General features: G+C 42.5%; 1 protein-coding gene across 1 annotated transcript; it reads left to right on the top strand.

The window, feature by feature from the left end:
- The first annotated feature begins 1,123 nt into the window (after positions 1 to 1,123).
- Positions 1,124 to 14,747, top strand: LOC121551147 (cytochrome P450 2K1-like). The gene is made up of 9 exons (XM_045210920.1): positions 1,124 to 1,420; positions 10,847 to 11,009; positions 11,144 to 11,293; positions 11,386 to 11,546; positions 11,982 to 12,161; positions 12,358 to 12,499; positions 13,169 to 13,353; positions 13,520 to 13,661; positions 13,774 to 14,747. Exons 1-9 carry the CDS (start codon positions 1,214 to 1,216, stop codon positions 13,959 to 13,961), a joined length of 1,518 nt encoding a protein of 505 aa, XP_045066855.1. The 5' UTR covers positions 1,124 to 1,213; the 3' UTR covers positions 13,962 to 14,747.
- The last annotated feature ends 10,617 nt before the right edge of the window (positions 14,748 to 25,364 follow it).

The raw sequence follows: 25,364 nt of genomic DNA, 5'->3' as shown, positions 1-25,364 counted from the left end.
AATGTGCGGGGGCACCGGCTAGTTGAGGTAGTTAGAGGAGATGGAGGCGACTGAAAAGAAAACATATGCTTAAAGTACTTTGTTTCTTCCTTCAAAATATCATTTGGTGAATTATGGGTGACTCCGTCAAATGTAACCAGTTTCATTAAGTTCTTTTTGGTAGCATTCCTATGTTGAAGATTAAAAAAGAATTTTGTGCATTTTCCCCATATTCCATCCAGTTTGCTTTATTTTTATAATATATTACACTTCTTTTTGTTTTTCCTCTAATTTATTCTGAGCCTCTATGTTACAGTTTGTATTGCCATCTATCTGTTCTGTTAGATTTTCTATTTCCTTTCTTAGTATAAACTCTTTTGACCTAAATTGATTTTGTTTTCGAGATGAGTACTGAATTGCATGGCCTCTAAAGGCACATTTAAAGGTGTCCCATACAATAAGGGGATTCGCTGTACCTATGTTATGTTGGAAAAAGTCAGTTATAAATTCCTTTGTTCTAATTATGAATAAATTATCATCCAATAGGCTTTGATTAAATTTCCAATATCCTCGCCCACGTGGAAATTCAGTAAGAGTAATGTATATGCCTATTATATGATGGTCCGACCGCATTCTGTCCCCTATCAACACAACAGAGGGATTATCAGGGCTGTTTTCACTAGGAACCAAACAGAAGCAAATGGACAACTGGGAGGGGCTAACTTGAATTTGCATTTGTGGAAGCATTGCAAAAGGCTCCAAATGAGTTATATGTGAAAGAGGAATGGAAATGTGTGTCTCTCTATTAAAAAATAAATAATTGCAATAAAGGCTTAACTTTTCTACACCTGACCTGCCTTTATATTTTAGGAAGGTTTTGCTAATGCTTATGCACTGTTCACACTACCAGAATCAACTTTGTTGCTAGTTTAAATGTTCATCACCATTTCAAAGAACACCTCTCCTCTGACATATATTACCAAAGAAGCGCTCCTCTGTTTTGTTGTAGATCAGTATTGGATTTGGTAATGATCTGTAGGAGCTGTAGGCTACTGTTTAAACCTGCTAGAATGAGCCAGATTGTTTTTCTGGATACGTAACCCCTCCTCTTCGGCTGAACCTTAGCCCTATAGAGGTCTGGGTATTCTTATGTAAGCCAGTTGTTGTGTTGAGGCACACACTTTTCCCGATTTCACATCACGGTCTTATCTTAGAGCACTGCTTGTGGAGATCCATGGCTCTTATGGGAGATCTTCTCCTCCAGGCTCCCAGCACGGTGACACTGCTGGGGGCTCTGCTGTTTATGATGGTCCTCTACCTCTTGTTCTCTGGTTCCAGCTCTGAGGAACAGGGGAAGGAGCCTCCAGGACCCAGGCCGCTGCCCCTGCTTGGCAACATGCTGCTGCTGGATCTCAAGAAGCCCTATCACACTCTCTGTGAGGTTTGTGTTGTGTTTTCAAAGCACACCATCTGGAGTAGTCAAGACGACGAAACGAGTATCGTTACGGATATGTGCAATTTTCCTGATACGATTATGGTCAGAGTATTTTTTGTAATTATCCGTGATCGGAAATAATATATATTTTCGGGTGGCAGCGCGCATCTTTAAATCAAGTGCAAGGTGCTACATCTTTTAAATAACGTAACTGACAAGTGCAAGATGCTACACGTTCTAAATAACTAAACAGGCTAGTTTGCCTGTCTCGAAAGAGAAGGGCGGGCTGTACGTTGATCCTGCTGCTCTGATTGGATAGCGTTAAACCGTATTTCTCCATCTACTCGCTTCATAATTTCACCCAATCACTTCTCCTGCTGGCGTGTTTAGTCAGATTATTTAGATCGCTGCTGCCTCCTATTTGCCTGCTACTATGATTAATCAAATGGCGCGCACGTTTTCTATCTATCAAGCAATCAATGTACATAATATCTAACAAGAGGGCCGAGGGTAGGGAAAAAATGAACTGCTGATGCATATTCTGACTGAGTGACAGCTAACTTTTTTGCCAGCCCGCTGCAAATTGAGGACACACACCCCTCAGCACGCTGCTCCTAATCTGCAGTTTGTTTGGTCTAAATTTACAGGAAGATATATATTTTGACAACATCTATTTAGGCATATTAAAACACTTCTGTTTTTTTCTGATCACGAGTATCATCTGATCCGACTATCAACTGCAAATTTATGGATACGAATATGGCTAGGTCAGCACACCTATTGAAGGTACTTTAAAATGACATTTGCAGCATTTGCCATGAATGAAATCTCCCAAACGTCAGGGAAAGGCACATTGTCGGCTGTTCAGGCGTGTTTCTTGGCTAGAATCCCGAGCAAAAGCTCTGAAATGATGACTTTTCTGTCTATATTTCAAAAAACGTTTTTAGTGCTACTTTATTCACAACATGCATACAATGCTTACAATGTTTTTAATTTCTTTGGTAGGAGATAAATTAACTAAGGAATATCTTACCAGTTTTAGATCAAAATCAGTAGACTTATTGGCAGTGGTGTAAAGTACTTAAGTAAAAATACTTTAAAGTACTTAAGTAGTTTTTGGGGGTATCTGTACTTTACTTTACTATTTATATTTTTGACTACTTTTACTTCACTACATTCCTAAAGAAAATTATGTACTTTTTACTCCATACATTTTCACTGACACCCAAAAGTACTCGTTACATTTTGAATGCTTAGCAGGACAGAAAATGGTCAAATTTGCACACTTATCAGGATAACATCCAAATCAAATTGTATTTGTCACATACACGTGTTTAGCAGATGCTATAGCGGGTGTAGCGAAATGCTTATGCTTCTAGCTCCGACAGTGCAATAATATCTAACAATTTCACAACATATACCCAATACACACAAAACCAGTAAGGAATGGATTTTAAGAAAATATACATACACTGCTCAAAAAAATAAAGGGAACACTAAAATAACACATCCTAGATCTGAATGAATGAAATAATCTTATTAAATACTTTTTTCTTTACATAGTTGAATGTGCTGACAACAAAATCACACAAAAATTATCAATGGAAATCAAATTTATCAACCCATGGAGGTCTGGATTTGGAGTCACCCTCAAAATTAAAGTGGAAAACCACACTACAGGCTGATCCAACTTTGATGTAATGTCCTTAAAACAAGTCAAAATGAGGCTCAGTAGTGTGTGTGGCCTCCACGTGCCTGTATGACCTCCCTACAACGCCTGGGCATGCTCCTGATGAGGTGGCGGATGGTCTCCTGAGGGATCTCCTCCCAGACCTGGACTAAAGCATCCGCCAACTCCTGGACAGTCTGTGGTGCAACGTGGCGTTGGTGGATGGAGCGAGACATGATGTCCCAGATGTGCTCAATTGGATTCAGGTCTGGGGAACGGGCGGGCCAGTCCATAGCATCAATGCCTTCCTCTTGCAGGAACTGCTGACACACTCCAGCCACATGAGGTCTAGCATTGTCTTGCATTAGGAGGAACCCAGGGCCAACCGCACCAGCATATGGTCTCACAAGGGGTCTGAGGATCTCATCTCAGTACCTAATGGCAGTCAGGCTACCTCTGGCGAGCACATGGAGGGCTGTGCGGCCCCCCAAAGAAATGCCACCCCACACCATGACTGACCCACCGCCAAACCGGTCATGCTGGAGGATGTTGCAGGCAGCAGAACGTTCTCCACGGCGTCTCCAGACTCTGTCACGTCTGTCACATGTGCTCAGTGTGAACCTGCTTTCATCTGTGAAGAGCACAGGGCGCCAGTGGCGAATTTGCCAATCTTGGTGTTCTCTGGCAAATGCCAAACGTCCTGCACGGTGTTGGGCTGTAAGCACAACCCCCACCTGTGGACGTCGGGCCCTCATACCACCCTCATGGAGTCTGTTTTTTAAATTTTGTTTCACCTTTATTTAACCAGGTAAGCCAGTTGAGAACAAGTTCTCATTTACAACTGCGACCTGGCCAAGATAAAGCAAAGCAGTGCGATAAAAACAACAACAACATAGAGTTACATATGGGATAAACAAAACGTACAGTCAATAACACAATAGAAAATCTATATACAGTGTGTGCAAATGTAGTAAGTTATGGAGGTAAGGCAATAAATAGGCCATAGTGCAAAATAATTACAATTTAGTATTAACACTGGAATGATAGATGTGCAAATAGAGATACTGGGGTGCAAATGAGCAAAATAAATAACAATATGGGGATGAGGTTGTTGGGTGGGCTAATTACAGATGGGCTGTGTACAGGTGCAGTGATCAGTAAGCTTCTCTGACAACTGATGCTTAAAGTTAGTGAGGGAGATAAGTCTCCAGCTTCAGAGATTTTTGCAGTTCGTTCCAGTCATTGGCAGCAGAGAACTGGAAGGAATGGAGGCCAAAGGAGGTGTTGGCTTTGGGGATGACCAGTGAGATATACCTGCTGGAGCGCATACTACGGGTGGGTGTTGCTATGGTGACCAATGAGCTAAGATAAGGTGGGGATTTGCCTAGCAGTGATTTATAGATGACCTGGAGCCAGTGGGTTTGGCAACGAATATGTAGTGAGGGCCAGCCAACGAGAGCGTACAGGTCACAATGGTGGGTAGTATATGGGGCTTTGGTGACAAAACGGATGGCACTGTGACAGACTACATCCAATTAGCTGAGTAGAGTGTTGGAGGCTATTTTGTAAATGACATCGCCGAAGTCAAGGATCGGTAGGATAGTCAGTTTTACGAGGGCATGTTTGGCAGCATGAGTGAAGGAGGCTTTGTTGCGAAATAGGAAGCAGATTCTAGATTTAACTTTGGATTGGAGATGCTTGATGTGAGTCTGGAAGGAGAGTTTATGGTCTAACCAGACACCTAGGTATTTGCAGTTGTCCACATATTCCAAGTCAGTCCCGCCGAGAGTAGTGATTCTAGTCGGGCGGGTGGATGCAAGCAGCGTTCGATTGAAGAGCATGCATTTAGTTTTACTAGCGTTTAAGAATAGTTGGAGGCTACGGAAGGAGTGCTGTATGGCATTGAAGCTCGTTTGGAGGTTTGTTAACAAAGTGTCCAATCAAGGGCCAGATGTATACAAAATGGTGTCGTCTGCGTAGAGGTGGATCTGAGAGTCACCAGCAGCAAGAGCGACATCATTGATATACACAGAGAATAGAGTCGGCCCGAGAATTGATCCCTGTGGCACTCCCATAGAGACTGCCAGAGGTCCAGACAACAGGCCCTCCGATTTGACACATTGAACTCTATCTGAGAAGTAGTTGGTGAACCAGGCGAGGCAGTCATTTGAGAAACGAAGGCTATTTAGTCTGCCAATAAGAACCAGGTCGATGAAGACGGCTGCACAGTACTGTCTTCTATCGATCACGGTTATAATATCGTTTAGGATCTTGAGCGTGGCTGAGGTGCACCCATGACCAGCTCGGAAACCAGATTGCATAGCGGAGAAGGTACGGTGTGATTCGAAATGGTTGGTGATCTGTTTGTTAACTTGGCTTTCAAATACTTTCAAAAGGCAGGGCAGGATGGATATAGGTCAGTAACAGTTTGGATCTAGAGTGTCACCCCCTTTGAAGAGGGGGATGACCGCGGCAGCTTTCCAATCTCTGGGGATCTCAGACGATACGAAAGAGAGGTTGAACAGGCTAGTAATAGGGGTTGCGACAATTTCGGCTGTTAATTTTAGAAAGAAAGGGTCCAGATTGTCTAGCCCAGCTGACTTGTAGGGGTCCAGATTTTGCAGCTCTTTCAGAACTACAGCTCTCTGAATTTGGGTGAAGGAGAAGCGGGGGGGGGGGCATGGGCAAGTTGCAGCGGAGGGTGCAGAGCTGGTGGCCGGGGTAGAGGTAGCCAGGTGGAAAGCATGACCAGCCGTAGCAAAATGCTTGTTGAAATTTTCGATTATCGTAGATTTATCGGTAGTGACAGTGTTTCCTAGCCTCAGTGCAGTGGGCAGCTGGGAGGAGGTGCTCTTATTCTCCATGGACTTTACAGTGTCCCAAAACTTTTTGGAGTTAGTGCTACAGGATGCAAATTCCTGTTTGAAAAAGCTAGCCTTTGCTTTCCTAACTGATTGTGTATATTGGTTCCTGACTTCCCTGAAAAGTTGCATATTGCGGGGCCTGTTTGATGCTAATGCAGTACGCCACAGGATGTTTTTGTGCTGGTCAAGGGCAGTCAAGTCTGGGGTGAACCAGGGGCTATATCTGTTCTTAGTTCTGAATTTTTTTGAATGGGGCATGCTTATTTAAGATGGAGAGGAAAGCAATTTTAAAGAACAACCAGGCATCCTCTACTGACGGAATGAGGTCAATATCCATCCAGGATACCCGGGCCAGGTCAATTAGAAAGGCCTGCTCGCTGAAATGTTTTAGGGAGCATTTGACAGTGATGAGGGGTGGTCGTTTGACCGCGGACCCATTACGGACGCAGGCAATGAGGCAGTGATCGCTGAGATCCTGGTTGAAGACAGCGGAGATGTATTTACATTTACATTTACGTCATTTAGCAGACGCTCTTATCCAGAGCGACTTACAGTTAGTGAATACATATTTTTTTATACTGGCCCCCCGTGGGAATCAAACCCACAACCCTGGCGTTGCAAACGCCATGCTCTATCAACGGAGCTACATCCCTGCCGGCCATTCCCTCCCCTACCCTGGACGACGCTGGGCCAATTGTGCGCCGCCCATGAGTCTCCCGGTCGCGGCCGGCTGCGACAGAACCTGGATTCGAACCAGGATCTAGTGGCACAGTTAGCACTGCGATGCAGTGCCTTAGACCACTGCGCCACTCAGGAGTACAATTTAGAGGGTAAATTAGTCAGGATGATATCTATGAGGGTGCCCAGGTTAATGGATTTAGGGTTGTACCTGGTAGGTTCCTTGATAATTTGTGTGAGATTGAGGGCATCTAGTTTAGATTGTAGGACGGCCGGGGTGTTAAGCATATCCCAGTTTAGGTCACCAAGCAATACGAACTCTGAGGATAGATGGGGGGCAATCAATTCACAATGGTTATACGTGTGCCTGTGTTAGCTAATGTTGTAAACAAAAATCCAGTTTAAAAGTTACACAAAATGTATAAACCTATTACAACTGGAGCAGGCCAACCCTGTTCCAGCCCAGCACTAACACACTTGATTCAACCTATCAAACCTAATGAGCTGACAATCAGGTGTGCTATTGGTTGGCTGGAATAGAAATCTCTGCTAGGTTGGCCACCTCTGATATGGATATATTTTCCTGATATTATGCTTTAATTTGTAATTATAGCCTACTTGTTACTAAGATGTCTAACCTTCACATACAAATTGGCTTATTTGTACAATTTGAAATTATATTAAATAAAGCGTTGATTATTTAAATTGAAGTGTTTACACTTGTTTTAGTTGTTAACTTAAAGTAACTGTCCAGTGTTTCCAGATTTCTAAGAAATATGACCTATAATTAATTACAATATGAGTGTCAGATTTCCTTCCAATTTTGTACAAATTAAGTATGTTAAAAAGCAGGTATTCTGTGTTGAATGGTGTGGGTGAACAACAACAGAATGGTGTGGGGCTTATACCGGTAGCTAAAAATAGTAATGCAAGTAGATCGCTGATTGACCAGCTCATCCTCCTCAGGATGACATTATCCTCTGAGGAAATGGCAAGCATTTTTAAACGGTCGGGGCCCGGTTTTCCGATAGCGATGGGACTTAGGCTTATGAGTGTTATAATGATGCATCTTTCCTACTACGGCCGAAGATGTAACATGTGTTTCCCAAAACACCACGCATAGAGAATGGTCACTAAGTCCGTCGTTGGAGCATGTGTCGATCCTGATAGGTCCCGAAAGAAAGGGAGTGCTGCTCTTGGATCAGCTTTCTCCATTCAAATCTTTCCTTAACATTATAATTATTTTACAATACTGACGTCGGATCAGCTCCTAAAGAGAGTGTATCACTTACGGCTGCAAATATAGAGGCGGCTTATTATAATGCTTACCTAATGAAAATACACAAAAATCACTGATTTGGCACGTTAGGCTACACATCATGAAATATATTTAGACAAATTACAGACAGTAGCCTACAGGTAGCAAAATAAAACTCAATTGATTGAACATTAAATGTATTTCAATATGATTGAAATAGGCCTATAGGCTACTGTTTATATTTGAATGCAGTCATTTTACATTTTGTACATTTTAGTCATTTTAGCAGACGCTCTTATCCAGAGCGACTTACAGTTAGTGAATACATCTTTTTTTTATACTGCCCCCCCGTGGGAATCGAACCCACAACCCTGGCGTTGCAAACGCCATGCTCTATCAACTGAGCTACATCCCTGCCGGCCATTCCCTCCCCTACCCTGGACGACGCTGGGCCAATTGTGCGCCGCCCATGAGTCTCCCGGTCGCGGCCGGCTGCGACAGAGCCTGGATTCGAAACAGGATCTCTAGTGGCACAGTTAGCACTGTCATCTCGGTTTTCATTAGAAGCATGTTTTTATACGTGGGTGGGGGGGTTGTATTGTTATATATCGCAATATAATTTTTGGACGATATTGCTATTTAAAAAAAAATAATCGATAGGTAGCGTTAGCTAGCACTAGTTGGCTGTATTTGCTCCAAAACTCCAGTATTTCTAATCTTATAGATTGTTGTCCATCTTTTTAAATAGTGAGCCAACATGTTTTCAGCACTTTTATTTCACTGACTGATCAGAAGACGTTTTCTCATGCTCCCTCATCTCTCTGCAGCAGACAAATAGTGAGCAACATGTTTGGAACATCAAGTCGCAATAAAATCGCAGTATCGAATTGCAATACATATAGAATCGTGAGAATCACAATACATATCGTATCGTGATATCGTAACTTGAGGTCACTGGCAATTCCCAGCCCTAATTATTTGGGCATGATTTAACAGAATATGAACTTTTGTTTTTACACTGGACAGTTACTTTAAAACTATACTGAACAAAAATATAAATGCAACATGTGAAAGTATTGGTCCCATGTTTAATGAGCTGAAATAAAAGATCCCAGAAATTGTCCATACACACAAAAAAACGTATTTCTTTCAGATTTATATCCATGTTAGTGAGCATTTCTCCTTTCTCCAGTGTGTGGTGTCATGTGGGCGAGCGGTTTGCGAGAATGACTGCAAAGGCTTGAATATAATAACTCCATAGGTAGCCTAGGCTACAAAACTAAAACAATCTGTTCAAATCAAAAGGCCTGGTTAACATGACATCAATAACACAGCCACATCCCGATTCTCCGGTGCTGACACATTCAGAAATCAAAAGATGGTTTAGTACAGGGGTATTCAACTCTTACCCTATGAGGTCCAGAGCCTGCTGGTTTTTTGTTCTACCTGGTAATTAATTGCACCCACCTGGTATCCCAGGTCTAAATCAGTCCCAGTGGAACTGTCTTCGAGGTCCAGAGTTGAGATTGAGGGGTTTAGTATTTAGTTTAAAATCTCTGATGAAGGCCAAGAGAACAAGAAACACTTTTCAGTGAGAAAACAGAAATCCACTTTGGGAAATAAAAAAACTTGTTTTCAAAGATGTAGCCTACGATACAATACTGGTGATAATTTTAAGGAGAACAAAAACTACTTAGCCTACATTTGAACACCACTGCAGAAGCTTTGGGCATCTTCCCCATTAAGTAGCCTAGTTTTGTTGTTGGCTACTTGAAGAGAACTAGGGCCTATCACTCGCAGCCCACCTCTTCCATTGCATTGTGGAAAACTGTGCATCGAATTCTACTAGATAACGAGCCGAAATGAGTATAACATCCTGGCATTTAAACCATACTCGATTTTCTAAATGTCGCATACTCTAGAGCCCCACAGTGGAGGTTTCATAATACCCATAAAACCTAGCGGTCAAACAAGGAAATGGTTCAAATTTTTCCATTGGGGATTTTAGAAACACTTAAAATAAGGGCTGTGTTTCGTGTAGGCTTACCCTGGCGTGACGTTTTGATAACCATATAAATCTCTCTAGGACAAGGTGACTTATATATTTGGCTCTATTTACTCTCAGATTCAAAAACGCCAATTAGCATCAAAGTAGACATCATGCAAGACTGCAAATCTCTTCAAGCTCCTGCATGTCATCTCAAGCTAAAGCCTTTGCTAACAGGTATTATGTCAATTTAAAACTTGCACAAGACAGTTCACATAATTGTCAATTTAAAGAAATGTTGCCAATTTATTCATTACTACATTTATCTAACATTAGATAGTTAATCCAGAGATTCTTACCTTTGCCTCGATTCGTCAGTCTCGTCCAGATCATCATGGAATTTGTAGCTCTTTATGATAGTCACATTAGCAGCTAATCAGCATTTCATTTTTGGGGGGTAAATTCAAGCAAATATATAGGTAAAAGTCACCTTGTCCTAGAGAGATTTACACAGTTGTCATGCTAGGGTAAGCCTACACAAAACACAGCCCTTAATTTAAATGTTTCTAAAATCCCATATGGGAAAAATGAATGGTGGGATAACGATTGGAATCATTTCCCTGTTTGACTGCTAGGTTTTATGGGTATTATGACTCATAATTTGTTACTTATATTAAACATTCTAGTTTCGCATACTGAGAATGCGTCATGCGTGATTGCGTTGTTTCCCACTATTCGTTGATTTTGGTAGCGCATCCCCATATCTAATTGATCAGCTGTTGTCAAAGCCGAAATGAGTATGACATCCGGGGATTTTAAAGTATTCTAGATTTTCGAGAAAAAAAAATTCTCGCATACTCAAACAGCCTACTATTTAGGATGCATGTATGGGTATTCGGATACGGCCAGTAACACCCTGACTGATTTACATTGTGGTTCTCAAGTAGTCCTTTGTCTGCTCAATCTATTGCTCCAGCTCTCCAAGAAATATGGGTCCGTTTTCACGGTTCACTTTGGACCCAAGAAAGTGGTTGTTCTGGCAGGATACAAGACGGTCAAGCAGGCGTTGGTCAACCAGGCAGAGGAATTTGGGAATAGGGACATCCCCCGCATGTCCAGAGACATCAACGAAGGACATGGTAAACAATTATGAATGACTGGTCCTTGGATAGTTGACTAAGTATAACATTTCACCTACGCGTTTAGCCCAACAAAAATTAATTATCACACATTCTGTCCTTTGAAATTATTCAAACAAGCTTTTTTTTCACAGGGATTCTGTTTGCCAATGGAGACTCATGGAGAGAGATGAGGCGCTTTGCCCTGACGAACCTCAGGGACTTTGGAATGGGCAAGAAAGGGGCAGAGGAGAAAATCATCGAGGAGATTCCTTACCTGATTGAACTATTTGAAAAACACAAGGGTAAGAGCAACTAGTAGTACAGTAGTAGTAATATAAAATGAATATTCAAAAATGTATATTTTACTCATCCTCTTTTGTCTTTCTTTGTTCAGGTAAGGCATTTGACACAACCCAGCCCGTGAATTACGCTGCCTCCAACATAATCTCTGCCATTGTGTATGGCAGCAGGTTTGAATACTCTGATTCTCAGTTTCGAGGCATGGTGGACAGAGCCAATGAGAGCATACGTCTTTCAGGTTCTGCGTCTATTCAGGTACTGTCTTCACATTCACTCTAAATCAGGCCTGTTCAATTCCGGTCCTGGAGGGCCGAAACACTTCTGTTTTTGGTTTCTACCTGGTACGTAATTGCACTCACCTGGTGTCCCAGTATTTTGTATTTTCTATGGTGTGTCTATGTCTGTAAGTTGTTACAGTATGTCTGATATGTCTCAAACATTGTTCCCCCCTGCTGCTGTCTTGGTTGGACCAGGTCCCTAATGAAAAATAGATTTGATCTCAATGAGACAAATAAAGGTTAAATAAATCAAATCAAATAGAAGGAGAGGATGAAAACTAGAAGTGTTTCGGACCTCCAGGACCAACATTGAAAAGCCCTGCTCTAAACAAAGTTGTGAAAATATACTGTAAGTAAACTGTACTCACAAAGTTGTTTTATTCACACTTTACTTTTTTGTATGGTGAGATAGCTGTACAACATGTTTTCATGGCTGGGCCCGTGGCTAAAGAGTCGGAAGGTTATGCTGAAAAATGTCGACAACAACCATAGGGATGTAAAGGAGTTGGTGAGGGGCCTGAAGGAGAGTCTCAACCCTCAGATGTACAGAGGCTTTGTGGACTCATTCCTCGTTCGAAAGCAGAAAGTGGAGGTATGACAACTAACTCAAATCCCTCATCTTAGGGCTCACTTGAAAAATTGATGAAAATCTCAATGTGGCTTCTCTGGTTAAATAAAGGATAAAAAAATATGTCCAGTGGAACTTCTCATGTCCACACCTAACTTTGATATCCATTAGAATAGATGCCTATAAGTACTCATGTAACCCATGGCTCTGTGTCTTTCAGGAATCAGGAAATATGGACTCTCACTATCATGAAAACAACCTGATATCTTCTGTGACCAACCTGTTTGCTGCTGGTACCGACACCACTGGGACAACCCTGCGCTGGGGTCTGATGCTAATGGCCAAGTACCCCCACATACAGGGTAAGGGCCAATAGAAACACACAACCTTTATAAAGGGACCTTTATACTTAAAAGTCCAATGCAGCCGTTTTTATCTCAATATCAAAACATTTCTGGGTAACGATTAAGTACCCTACTGTGATTCTTTAAAAGTAAAATGGTAAAAAAGAAACCAATGGCTTCTTTGCAAAGAGCAATTTCTCAAGCAAGAATTTTGCTAGGACTGTCTGGGAGTGGTCTGAGTGGGGAGGGTATAACGGAAAATGCTAACTGTTATTGGCAGAGAGGTTTGGAACTGTCTTTATTATTGGTTAACTCAATTACCGCCTGGTGATGTCACCAGTCAGGCCAAAACTCCATCCCACCAAAACAGGCTGAAATTTCAAACAACTCTTACACTAAAAGTATTATCATAATTTTCACGATTTCACAGTATTATTTCAACCTCATAGTGTGGAAATGTATATAAAACACAGGAAAATGTTTGACTGCACTGGGCCTTTAATAAAAAACCGTCCAAGACCTTTTACATTGTGACACAAAACACAGACACTTAAAGTGTTGGCAGGAGTAAAATTGTCAAGAAGCCAACCTGAAGCACAGGTTATTGAACAGATAACAGGTTAAAGATCATTCAGATTAACCTTTCACCTCTGGGTTAGAGTAACACTTTTCCTGTCTTTTTTCAAGACCGGGTCCAGGAGGAGATCAGCAGGGTTATAGGAAGTCGTCAGCCCTTGGTAGAGGACAGGAAGAACCTGCCCTACACTGATGCAGTGATCCATGAGATCCAGAGACTGGCCAATATTGTACCCATGTCCATCCCTCACGCCACCAGCCGAGACGTCACCTTCCAGGGATATTTCATCAAGAAGGTCAGATACCTGACTTTCCAAAATAGTTATTTTTTGTATTTTTAATTAGTTGTCCTGAAATGATTGCAATCCACTCCTTTTGAGTGTGCACTTTATTTATTAAACAAAGTTTCATCACTCATCACTTTTATATATATAACGGTGTCCTACGCTTCACTCTCACTAGGGGACGTCTGTGATTCCTTTATTGACGTCCGTCCTACATGACGATAGCGAATGGGAGAGCCCCCACTCCTTTAACCCCTCCCACTTTCTGGATGAGCAGGGACGATTCGTCAAGAGGGACGCCTTCATGGCCTTTTCTGCAGGTATATCAACTTTGTCATTTAGCAAATTATTTCATTGCAAGAAGTAGAGAAATTGTGGTAGCCTTTTGGACAGACTTCATGCTATTTTCTATATCTTTGGTCTCTCTCGCAGGTCGTAGGGTGTGTCTGGGGGAGGGTCTGGCCAGGATGGAGCTCTTCCTCTTCTTCACCTCCCTCCTGCAGCACTTTAGTTTCACTCCTCCTCCTGGAGTAACAGAGGATGATCTGGACCTCACACCATTACTGGGGTTCACCCTCAATCCTTCACCTCACCAGCTGTGCGCCGTGAGTCGGATCTGAGATGAGAGTCTGGGACCAATTACACACTGCTTAGAACAACTTTCCACTTTAGACAAACATAGGACTATGTTGATTTATTTTGTATTGCTTATTGTATTGTGAATAATCTATGTGAATTATCTGTAAGTCACTTTGGATAAAAGCGTCTGCTAAATGACATTATTATTGTATACTGTAGAAATACCTTGCTATGCAGCGCTAGGTACAGTAAATGTGTTTGGACATTTTGCATCACAACACCGGCGAGCAAGAGGACTCAAATGTTTAAGTCAATTATAGAGAACAAACCATTTCCTACTAATGAAAAAATATATAATCCTAATAAATAAAATGTGAGTATATTAAAATGTGTCTATTTGTGACAGTGGATTCGCCAGTACTTATCAGTAACAGGTGTCTAATTAGGGTAAGGACCAATAGAAACACACAGCCTTTATGTAGGGACCTTTAGACTGCATAAAAACCCTCCAAGACCTTTTACAGTGACACAATACAGAGACTGGTGTTATCAGCTATAAACGCTGTCAAAGGGCCAGCCTGAAGCACAGGTTATTGAACCAAGCTAAAGATCATTCAGATGATCTCTCTGTTTCTGTGTTTGGTTTGGATGTGTGTTTGCTGGTAACTATTAATGAATTGAAAGAAAATATATCTAGTATTGAACTGAACTGGTGAAACTGAATTCCTGGAAAAGCATACTGAGCCAAGCCTTAATCCTTACAACAACAAAATATAAATACAAAAAGATTACAATGGAATTTAAAATAAATAAAGTTGTTAAAATTAGCCTGAGCATCAGAGGCCGATGTTGTCCAAAGGTGGGGTGGTGATCACTAATGTTTGGAAACTGTTGTCTGCCTCTGTGTAACTTGCCTGTCCAACCGAAATCTAAGTGTGAAGTTTGAATCAGCGCTCTCTGTACTCATTGGTATACACCTATAGGGAAGTGTAGGAGGAACCCTGTGACATCAGACACAAACATATCCTAGCTATTGCATAATCGCCCCATCAGTTTGTTCCTCATTCTTTTTCTACTTGTCAGAAATTCTATTCAGTGTTTAAATTAGAGTTGAATAAAGAGCGGAACATCTCTCAGGATGACAAGTATTGAAAAAGAGCGCCACCATGTGGTGGTCTCCAAAAGAGGTGTCGGTTCCGATTTTAGATGCAACTGCCCCAGTGTCCCGGTTAGAGAACGTAAATGACCACTAGGAGACAGGGATAGAATCCACACTTTCTTACCACGCTGAACAGACAGGCACACACACAGCGACAGGAAGAGGACTGATGGAATAGTGAATTGTGGTTGTATGGTATTCACGCACTAACACCACGATGATGTTGGGGAAAGTCCAGAGTGAAGGAAAGTGTCCATGGGTGGGAGGTCCATAGGTGAGGCCCTCTGTTGATGCAGCCAGGAGGTTTAGAAACCTGAAGCTGCAGAGCGAGACTGAGGAGCTCAGGGATAGCGTTGGGGGTTCTCCTACCCCAGGTGGACACCTAATTGGTTGACCCCAGTCAGCTGACTTGTTCAGGAGAGTTAGATAAGGCAACCATAGAAAACTGGCCTAGCAACAGAAGTGTGAACGGATGATTTACAACCAATTGGGGGTTAGGGAGCGTACTACAGCAGCTAGAGAATCCCAAAGTTTGTATCTTGTCCCAGGACCAGAGAGAGGGTTTGAGAGAGTTTTCTTTACAGATATAGTGAACATGATAAACCACAGTCACTGGTATCAGACCATACTATAATTTACTCAATGATCTGCAGGACATGTGCTGTCTAGGCTTGGCAGTATTATTCTATGTTTTTAAAACTGCCTAGCCTCCCCTGTGGCTGTCCATTCCTCTATAAAAGGTGTGCCTTCATGGACAGGCAGATCAATGAGCAGGAAGTTCTTAGAGAGTTATTGTTTTGTGTGAACACAATTAGTCTCTTTTTAGCCCAGTGTAAGGTATAAGAGCTGAGTTTGAAGAGGTCTCTTATAGGTCTTCTCCAGACATCGAGCACGGTGACACTGCTGGGGGCTGTGAAGTTTCTGCTGGTCCTCTACCTCCTCTCCTCTGTTTCCAGTTCTGAGGAACAGTGGAAGGAGCCTCCAGGACCATCCCGCTGCCCCTGCTTGGTAACATGCTCCTGCTGGATTTTAAGAGGCCCTACCAGACTGACAGATCTGTGGGGTGAGATCAATAAATCAAAAGCTTGCTTGATTGAACTATTCAATTTCAAGTACCTCCTCTCTAGGTATTGACAGACTTACAGTATTTAGACTATCAGTCATTCATTTCTGGGAGGTAACACAATAAACCAAATACTAAACTTGTATGTCAAACATTGACCTCGGATGGTCATCCAGTCATATTTGATGAGGCATTTGGCTCTGAAATGAAAGGATCGTATCTGTCTTAATAAAGCTGGCCCTTTTAATGTTCAACAGCTTTCCAAGAAATATGTCTCCATCTTCATGATTCACTTTGGACCCAGAAAAGTGGTTGTTGCGGCAGGATACAAGATGGTCAAGCAGGCAGAGGAGTTTGGGGACAGGGACATCACTCCTGTGCTCAGTGAACTAAACAAAGGACATGTAATGTCAGATAACTTAACTGGTGCACAGGCCAACTACGTTGCACTTGACAATGGACCATTAAACAGGTACAGTGGGGAAAAAAAGTATTTAGTCAGCCACCAATTGTGCAAGTTCTCCCACTTAAAAATATGAGAGAGGCCTGCAATTTTCATCATAGGTACACGTCAACTATGACAGACAAATTGAAAAAATAAAATCCAGAAAATCACATTGTAGGATTTTTATGAATTTATTTGCAAATTATGGTGGAATATAAGTATTTGGTCAACTACAAACAAGCAAGATTTCTGGCTCTCACAGACAGGTAACTTCTTCTTTAAGAGGCTCCTCTGTCCTCCACTCGTTACCTGTATTAATGGCACCTGTTTGAACTTGCTATCAGTATAAAATACACCTGTCCACAACCTCAAACAGTCACACTCCAAACTCCACTATGGCCAAGACCAAAGAGCTGTCAAAGGACACCAGAAACAAAATTGTAGACCTGCACCAGGCTGGGAAGACTGCATCTGCAATAGGTAAGCAGCTTGGTTTGAAGAAATCAACTGTGGGAGCAATTATTAGGAAATGGAAGACATACAAGACCACTGATAATCTCCCTCGATCTGGGGCTCCACGCAAGATCTCACCCCGTGGGGTCAAAATGATCACAAGAATGGTGAGCAAAAATCCCAGAACCACACGGGGGGACCTAGTGAATGACCTGCAGAGAGCTGGGACCAAAGTAACAAAGCCTACCATCAGTAACACACTACGCCGCCAGGGACTCAAATCCTGCAGTGCCAGACGTGTCCCCCTGCTTAAGCCAGTACATGTCCAGGCCCGTCTGAAGTTTGCTAGAGTGCATTTGGATGATCCAGAAGAGAATTGGGAGAATGTCATATGGTCAGATGAAACCAAAATCAAACTTTTTGGTAAAAACTCAACTCGTCGTGTTTGGAGGACAAAGAATGCTGAGTTGCATCCAAAGAACACCATACCTACTGTGAAGCATGGGGGTGGAAACATCATGCTTTGGGGCTGTTTTTCTGCAAAGGGACCAGGACGACTGATCCGTGTAAAGGAAAGAATGAATGGGGCCATGTATCGTGAGATTTTGAGTGAAAACCTCCTTCCATCAGCAAGGGCATTGAAGATGAAACGTGGCTGGGTCTTTCAGCATGACAATGATCCCAAACACACCGCCCGGGCAACGAAGGAGTGGCTTCGTAAGAAGCATTTCAAGGTCCTGGAGTGGCCTAGCCAGTCTCCAGATCTCAACCCCATAGAAAATCTTTGGAGGGAGTTGAAAGTCTGTGTTGCCCAGCGACAGCCCCAAAACAGCACTGCTCTAGAGGAGATCTGCATGGAGGAATGGGCCAAAATACCAGCAACAGTGTGTGAAAGCCTTGTGAAGACTTACAGAAAACGTGTGACCTGTGTCATTGCCAACAAAGGGTATATAACAAAGTATTGAGAAACTTTTGTTATTGACCAAATACTTATTTTTCCACCATAATTTGCAAATAAATTCATTAAAAATCCTACAATGTGATTTTCTGGAGAAAAAAAATCTCATTTTGTCTGTCATAGTTGATGTGTACCTATGATGAAAATTACAGGCCTCTCTTATCTTTTTAAGTGGGAGAACTTGCACAATTGGTGGCTGACTAAATACTTTTTTCCCCCCACTGTATGGTTGGTGCTATACTGTAAACACCACCCTAAATATCTGACAAATCTGTTATTCTCTCCTGACTAGGGTTGCAAAGCTACCGGTAAATTACCAAAGGTACTGGAATCTTCAGTAATTTTGGTAATAAACAAGTCATCTATGGCAACTTTGGTAATTTATACTTAAATTACTTTGAAAAAAATTTTAATCCAGAGATTTCTAGTGGATAGACCATAAGGTTGAAGAGAAAAGCTGTAAGGGTTGGTGTGAGGTGTGACCCAGGTGCGGTGCAGGATAGACAGTAGGCAAGGATGGTGAAACAAGGATCTTTACTGGTGGTCCAAAAGCCAGGATACAAAACAATGGACTATACACGAAAACAAATGAGGAGCACATAGGTCTCCAAAAAACAGGCTGACAGCAAACAATACGAAATACTAACTCTGACTGGAAAACACAATGACACAGGGAGAACACTTCTCGAGTACCTGTAACTCCGTCATGTGATCCGACACATATACATACTGCTTGACATAAAGGAATGAGCAGAGAAAACTGAGCAAGGGAACACAGGGAAGTGAGGGCGTAAATACACAGGTGAATCAGATAGCCACAGGTGACACCAATAGGCAGATAATTAGTCCCAACTGTGAGTGAGGTGCCGCCTATGGTTGTCGGAGGATGACACTTAGTGGGTCGCCCCGGAACTGCGACCCACTCCTGTAACAAAAAGCCTCAATGAAAAAAGCATCTAACAATGGCATTATTTTCAATTAAACTCTGCAACTCTTCCAACTATTTAGTTTTTTACAACTGCCACCAGTTTGCTCCAAAACATTTATAACAAAGACATTGACATAATAAAATAAATTAAAGTGTGTAAAAATAAATATAAAGGATATTTCCTACTGAAACCCTCATATTAAACACCAATGTTATTCACTAAGTCGATGGTTTATATTTAGGATAATGTTTTACAGCTTTTTCATTCATTTTCTTCATAATCTTATTTGATTATTTTATATATTTTACATGTGATAAGGCCACAAAGAGGGCCAGAGATCATTACAAACACCTGTGATGAGCTGAAGTACCCCAAAAGGCCACTAGATATCATCTGATATATATATATATATATATATATATATATATATATGTTTTAAACATAGAAAGCTACCAAACTTCTGGTAGTTTACTGGTAAACTTCGAAAGTCTCCAGTAATATACCTTCCCTTTGCAACCCTACTCCTGACTATATTAAACTATGAAGAAAAGAAAAACAGATTTTGTATGAAACCTGCTACTTCCATTAATCTGTGCTTCTGAAAAGAGACCTTGATTCCTGTACGAATGTCACTCAATTACTCCACAAGAACAATATTGTTTCACTGTACTTTTCTATAGGGATTCTGTTTGCCAATGGAGACTCATGGAAAGAGATGAGACGCTTTGCCCTGACAAACCTTAGAGACTTTGGCATGGGTAAGAAAGCAAGTGAAGAGAAGGTCATAGAGGACGTTCGCTACCTGTTTGAAGTACACAATGGTAAGAGTTTGAAGTTCTGATATCAGAAACATAATCAAAACAAGTCTAAGGGCTTTATTCAATCCGTATCGTGGAGGTTCAGCGTTACAGCGTGAATGAAATTTAAAGGCAATGTTCCTGCGTTGGCACTAGCAGAGACTGCATTCACGGTGGATTCTGCATATGTCGGCTCAATCGGAAATTACGTTTACATTTGTATTGCGCAATCTCAGTTTTTCTTATTTCGATTCTGTTGTTGGTCTTTGTCACAGGTAAGGCATTTGACACAACCAAGCAAATGAATTACGCAGTCTCCAACATTATCTGCAACATTGTGTTTGGCAGCAGGTTTGAAAACTCTGATCCCCAGTTCTAAGGCATGATGATCGAGCCAATGAGACCATCCAACTTGGAGGCTCTGTTTCAGTACAGGTATTGTACCGTGCTTATGATGATGATTACTTTGAGAACAATGACAGACTGGTCACACTAGGCTAGATTATTCTAAACTAAGGATTCTGGGACTAAACATCTCCCTCTGCAACTGGATCCTGGACTTCCTGACGGGCCGCCCCCAGGTGGTAAGGGTAGGTAACAACACATCTGTCACGCTGATCCTCAACACCTCAGTCCCCTCCTGTACTCCCTGTTCACCCATGACTGCATGGCCAGGCACGACTCCAACACCATCAATAAGTTTGCCGATGACACAACAGTGGTAGGCCTGATCACCGACAACGATGAGACAGCCTATTGGGAGTAGGTCAGAGACCTAGCCGTGTGGTGCCAGGATAACAACCTCTCCATCAACGTGATCAAGACAAAGGAGATGATTGTGGACTACAGGAAAAGAGGACTGAGCACGCCCCAATTCTCATCGACGGGGCTGTAGTGCAGCAGGTTGAGAGCTTCAAGTTCCTTGATGTCCACATCACCAACGAACTATCATGGTCCAAACACACCAAGACAGTTGTGAAGAGGGCACGACAAAGCCTATTCCCCCTCAGGATACTGAAAAGATTCGGCATGGGTCCTCAGATCCTCAAACAGTTATACAGTTGCACCATCGAGAGTATCCTGACTGGTTACATCACTGCCTGGTATGGCAACTGCTCGGCATCCGACCGCAAGGCACTACAGAGGGTAGTGCGTACGGCCCAGTACATCAGTACAGCCAAGCTTCCTGCCATCCAGGACCTCTATACCAGTAGTGTCAGAGGAAGGCCCTAAAAATTGTCAAAGAATCCAGCCACTCTAGTCATAGACTGTTCTCTCTGCTACCGCACGGCAAGCGGTACCGGAGCACCAAGTCTATAGGTCCAAAAGGCTTCTTAACAGCTTCTACCCCCAAGCCATAAGACTCCTGAACAGCTAATCAAATGGCTACCCGAACTATTTGCATTGTCCCCCTCCAGCCCCCACCCTTACGCTGCTGCTACTCTCTGTTTATTATCTATGCATAGTCAATTTAACTCTACCTACATGTACATATTACCTCAATTACCTCGACTAACCGGTGGCCCCACACATTGACTCTGTACCGGTACCCCCTGTATATAGCCTCGCTACTGTTATTTTTACTGTTATTTTACTGCTTTTATTTTTTACTTACCTATTGTTTACTTCACACTTATTTTTCTTAAAACTGCATTGTTGGTTAAGGGCTTGTAAGCAAGCATTTCACTGTAAGGTCTACACCTGTTGTATTCGGTGCATGTGACATTTTGATTTGATTATTTCAATCATAATATCCAGACAAAATAAAAGTTAATTATTGCTTTAATTTTTGTTTATGGGGAAATTGTTGTATAACATGTTTCCATGGCTGGACCCATTGTTGAAGATCAGGACGCTAGTCATGAAAAATGGACAACAAGAAGGAGATGAGGGAGCTGGTGAGGGGCCTGAAGGAGACTTTCAACCTTTAGATGTGTAGAGGATTCGTGGACTCGTTCCTCATCCGAAAGCAAACCCTGGAGGTATGGAGACTTTTTACAGGTAACGTCTTAGAATTAATAACTAGGGGAGTCCGGTGGTAGCCCCCACACACATAAAAAAAGAAATATATACGTTTTATTAAAAACAGTTGAAATAACTGTTCTTGTTTGCTGAAACATTACCTGTGTTTGTTTGTGTATGTAAGGAATCAGGCATCATGGACTCTCATTACCACAATGAGAATCTGATAGTCTGTGGCCAACCTGTTTTCTGCTGGTACTGACACCACCGGGACAACCTTGCACTGGGGTCTGCTGCTAATGGCCAAGTACCCCCACATACAGGGTAAGGATTGATAGAAACCCATACACTAACCTGACACATACACCTTAGTAACTTTGTACAGACATTGCATGATTGTAGTGATGCAAGATAATCATTGTGTTACTTGCTGTAAACATTGGCACATTTACCACTTGAACCACAGGTCTTTGAATTGCAGCCAAGGTAACAGATCCAGGGTAAAGATCATTCAGATTTTATATTAACTTTGTACCTCCCTCTTTCTTTAATTTACAGACCGGGTGCAGGAAAACATCAACAGGCTCATAGGAAGTCATCAGCCCTTGGTAGAGGACAGGAAGAACCTGCCCTACGCTGATGCAGTGATCCATGAGATCCAGAGACTGGCCAACATTGCACCCATGGCCATCCTTCACACCACCAGCCGAGACATCACCTTCCAGGGATATTTCATCAAGAAGGGGACGCTTGTGTTTCCTCTACTTACGTCTGTCCTACAAGACAGATGCAAATGGGAGAGCCCACACACCTTTAACCCCACACACTTTCTGGATAATAATAATAATAATAATAATAATAATATGCCATTTAGCAGACGCTTTTATCCAAAGCGACTTACAGTCATGTGTGCATACATTTTTACGTATGGGTGGTCCCGGGGATCGAACCCACTACCCTGGCGTTACAAGCGCCATGCTCTACCAATTGAGCTACAGAGGACCACGGATGAGGAAGGTTGATTCGTTGATGGGATGCCTTCATGCCCTTCTCTGCAGGTGAGTTCAACTGTTTTGTTTCTTTATTGACACTATTCAGCAATGAAATAAATCAGATATCCTTCTATGGTGCTCATTGCTTTGGCCCAGAGAGAGTTGAGGGGATGGAAGCTATATTGATGACAGTATTGATATTTGTCAACTATAGGAACCAATAGGTGTAGATGTATTGTCCTCATGTTGTCTTCCTCATGTAAGAATGCTGTTCATTGACTATAGCTCAGCATTCAACACCATAGTACCCTCCAAGCTCATCATCAAGCTTGAGGCCCTGGATCTGAACCCAGCCCTGTGCAACTGGGTCCTGGACTTCCTGACGGGCCGTCCCCAGGTGGTGAAGGTAGGAAACAACATCTTCACTTCGCTGATCCTCAACACTGGGGCCCCACAAGGGTGCGTGCTCAGCCCCCTCCTGTACTCCCTGTTCACCCATGACTGCGTGGCCAAGCATGTCTCCAACTCAATCATCAAGTTTGCAGACGACACAACAGTAGTAGGCTTGATTACCAACAATGACGAGACCGCCTACAGGGAGGAGGTGAGGGCTCTGGGAGTGTGGTGCCAGGAAAATAACCTTCAGGAAACAACAGAGGGTGCACCCACCTATCCACATCGACGGTACCGCAGTGGAGAAGGTGGAAAGCTTCAAGTTCCTTGGCGTACACATCAGCGACAAACTGAAATGGTCCACCCACGCAGAGTGTGGTGAAGAAGGCGCAACAGACCCTCTTCAACCTCAGAAGGCTGAAGAAATTTGGCTTGGCACCTAAAACCCTCACAAACTTTTACAGATGCACAATTGAGAGCATCCTGTCGGCCTGTATCACCACCTGGTACGGCAACTGCACCGCCCGCAACTGCAGGGCTCTCCAGAGGGTGGTGCGGTCTGCCGAACACATTATCGGGGGCAAACTACCCGCCCTCCAAGACACCTACAGCACCCGATGTCACAGGAAGGCCAAAAAGATAATCAAGGACATCAACCACCCGAGCCACTGCCTGTTCACCCCGCTATCATCCAGAAGGCGAGGTCAGTACAGGTGCATCAAAGCTGGGACCGAGAGAATGAAAAACAGCTTCTATCTCAAGGCCATCAGACTGTTAAATAGCCATCACTAGCACATTAGAGGCTGCTGCTGCCTATTGAAATCCCTGGCCACTTTAAGAAATGGAACACTAGTCACTTTAATAATGTTTACATATCTTGCACTACTCATCTCATATGTATATACTGCATTCTATTCTATAAAATTCTAATGTATCTTAGTCCATGCCGCTCTGTCATTGCTTGTCCATATATGTATATTTTCTTAAATTCCATTCCTTACTAGTTTTGTGTGTATTAGGTATAAGTTGTGAAATTGTTAGATATTACTTGTTAGATATTACTGCACTGTCGGAGCTAGAAGCACAAGCATTTCGCTACACCCGCTATAACATCTGCTAAACACGTGTATGTGACAAATACAATTTGATTTGGTTTGATGTTATCTTCTTCCAGGTCGTAGGGTGTGTCAGGGGGAGGGTCTGGCCAGGATGGAGCTCTTCCTCTTCTTCACCTCCCTCCTGCAGCACTTTAGTTTCACTCCTCCTCCTGGAGTAACAGAGGATGATCTGGACCTGACACCGGCCGTGGGGTTCAGAGTCTGGGCCTAATGTATATTATACATGACTTAAAACAAATGCTCCACTTTTAGACAAACATGCTGAAATAGGTTACCTCACCGGCTGTGCTGTGAGCCAGGTCTGAGATGAGAGATCCGTCCCTTAATGGTTTTGGTTGAATTTGACTGCTATATATTCCGACAATGTAATTGATTGATACAAAGCACTGCTATTATGTATGTACAGAATGTTTATTTTTTTGCTTGCTGTCCTGCCTTGTCTGGGACTGGACAGCTGTTGCTAAGCAAAGTCAATCAGTTATCTAGCTAATGTTATCAGTAGTTGACACTACTGAGTATGCAACCTTGTGGGCATGTTTTTATATGACTAGCAAGCATACTTAGTTATTTGTTCTAGCTAGGGAATATGGCTAACACTAACCACTAACTAGCTAGCTAGCTCCAGCAGGAGTGGAAGTTCGGCTGCCTACTTTCCCTCCATGAGCGGTACCAGTTATTGAAGGAGACTGCATTTACACAGGCAGCCCAATTCTGATCTTTTTCCACTATTTGGTCATTTGACCAACCAGATCAGCTCTTTTGCCTACAATTAGGCAAAATACCAGAATTGGGCTGCCTGTGTAAACGCAGCCAAAAAGTATTGCGTGAAGTAAAGTTATTTACAAACTGTTCGCTAGCTAGCTGGTGGCTAGTTTAAGCTACTCATTGTCCATTGACGTTAGCTAGTGGTTAGCATTAGCCACATTAGCTACTAATTACTATTTACATATAATACATTTGGGTAAATGTGGGCACGAAAATCCAACTTATTGCACCTTTAAGCTTTCTTGTCCTATTCAAACGGGCCAACCAAAGGTACATAACACTAACAGTGTCAGTTATTGATAACGGCTAGATGATGATTGACTTTGCTAAGCTTGGATACACCCCAAAGATAAGCTAAGATGTAGGCTGCTGATTAGCCTTTGACTATTTGGTTAGTAGAGTGTCAGAAG

Source organism: Coregonus clupeaformis, chromosome 35 (assembly GCF_020615455.1).
Source record: "Coregonus clupeaformis isolate EN_2021a chromosome 35, ASM2061545v1, whole genome shotgun sequence".
NCBI lineage: Eukaryota > Metazoa > Chordata > Actinopteri > Salmoniformes > Salmonidae > Coregonus > Coregonus clupeaformis.
This window is presented reverse-complemented; position numbering and strand designations above follow the sequence as displayed.

Bases quoted from the DNA above. Each gene is read 5' to 3' on its own strand.
- LOC121551147 (XM_045210920.1), top strand. From the start codon at position 1,214: ATGGCTCTTATGGGAGATCTTCTCCTCCAGGCTCCCAGCACGGTGACA. The intron at 12,162-12,357 runs GTATGACAACTA...TGTGTCTTTCAG, and splicing joins TTCGAAAGCAGAAAGTGGAG to GAATCAGGAAATATGGACTC. The intron at 12,500-13,168 runs GTAAGGGCCAAT...TCTTTTTTCAAG, and splicing joins CAAGTACCCCCACATACAGG to ACCGGGTCCAGGAGGAGATC.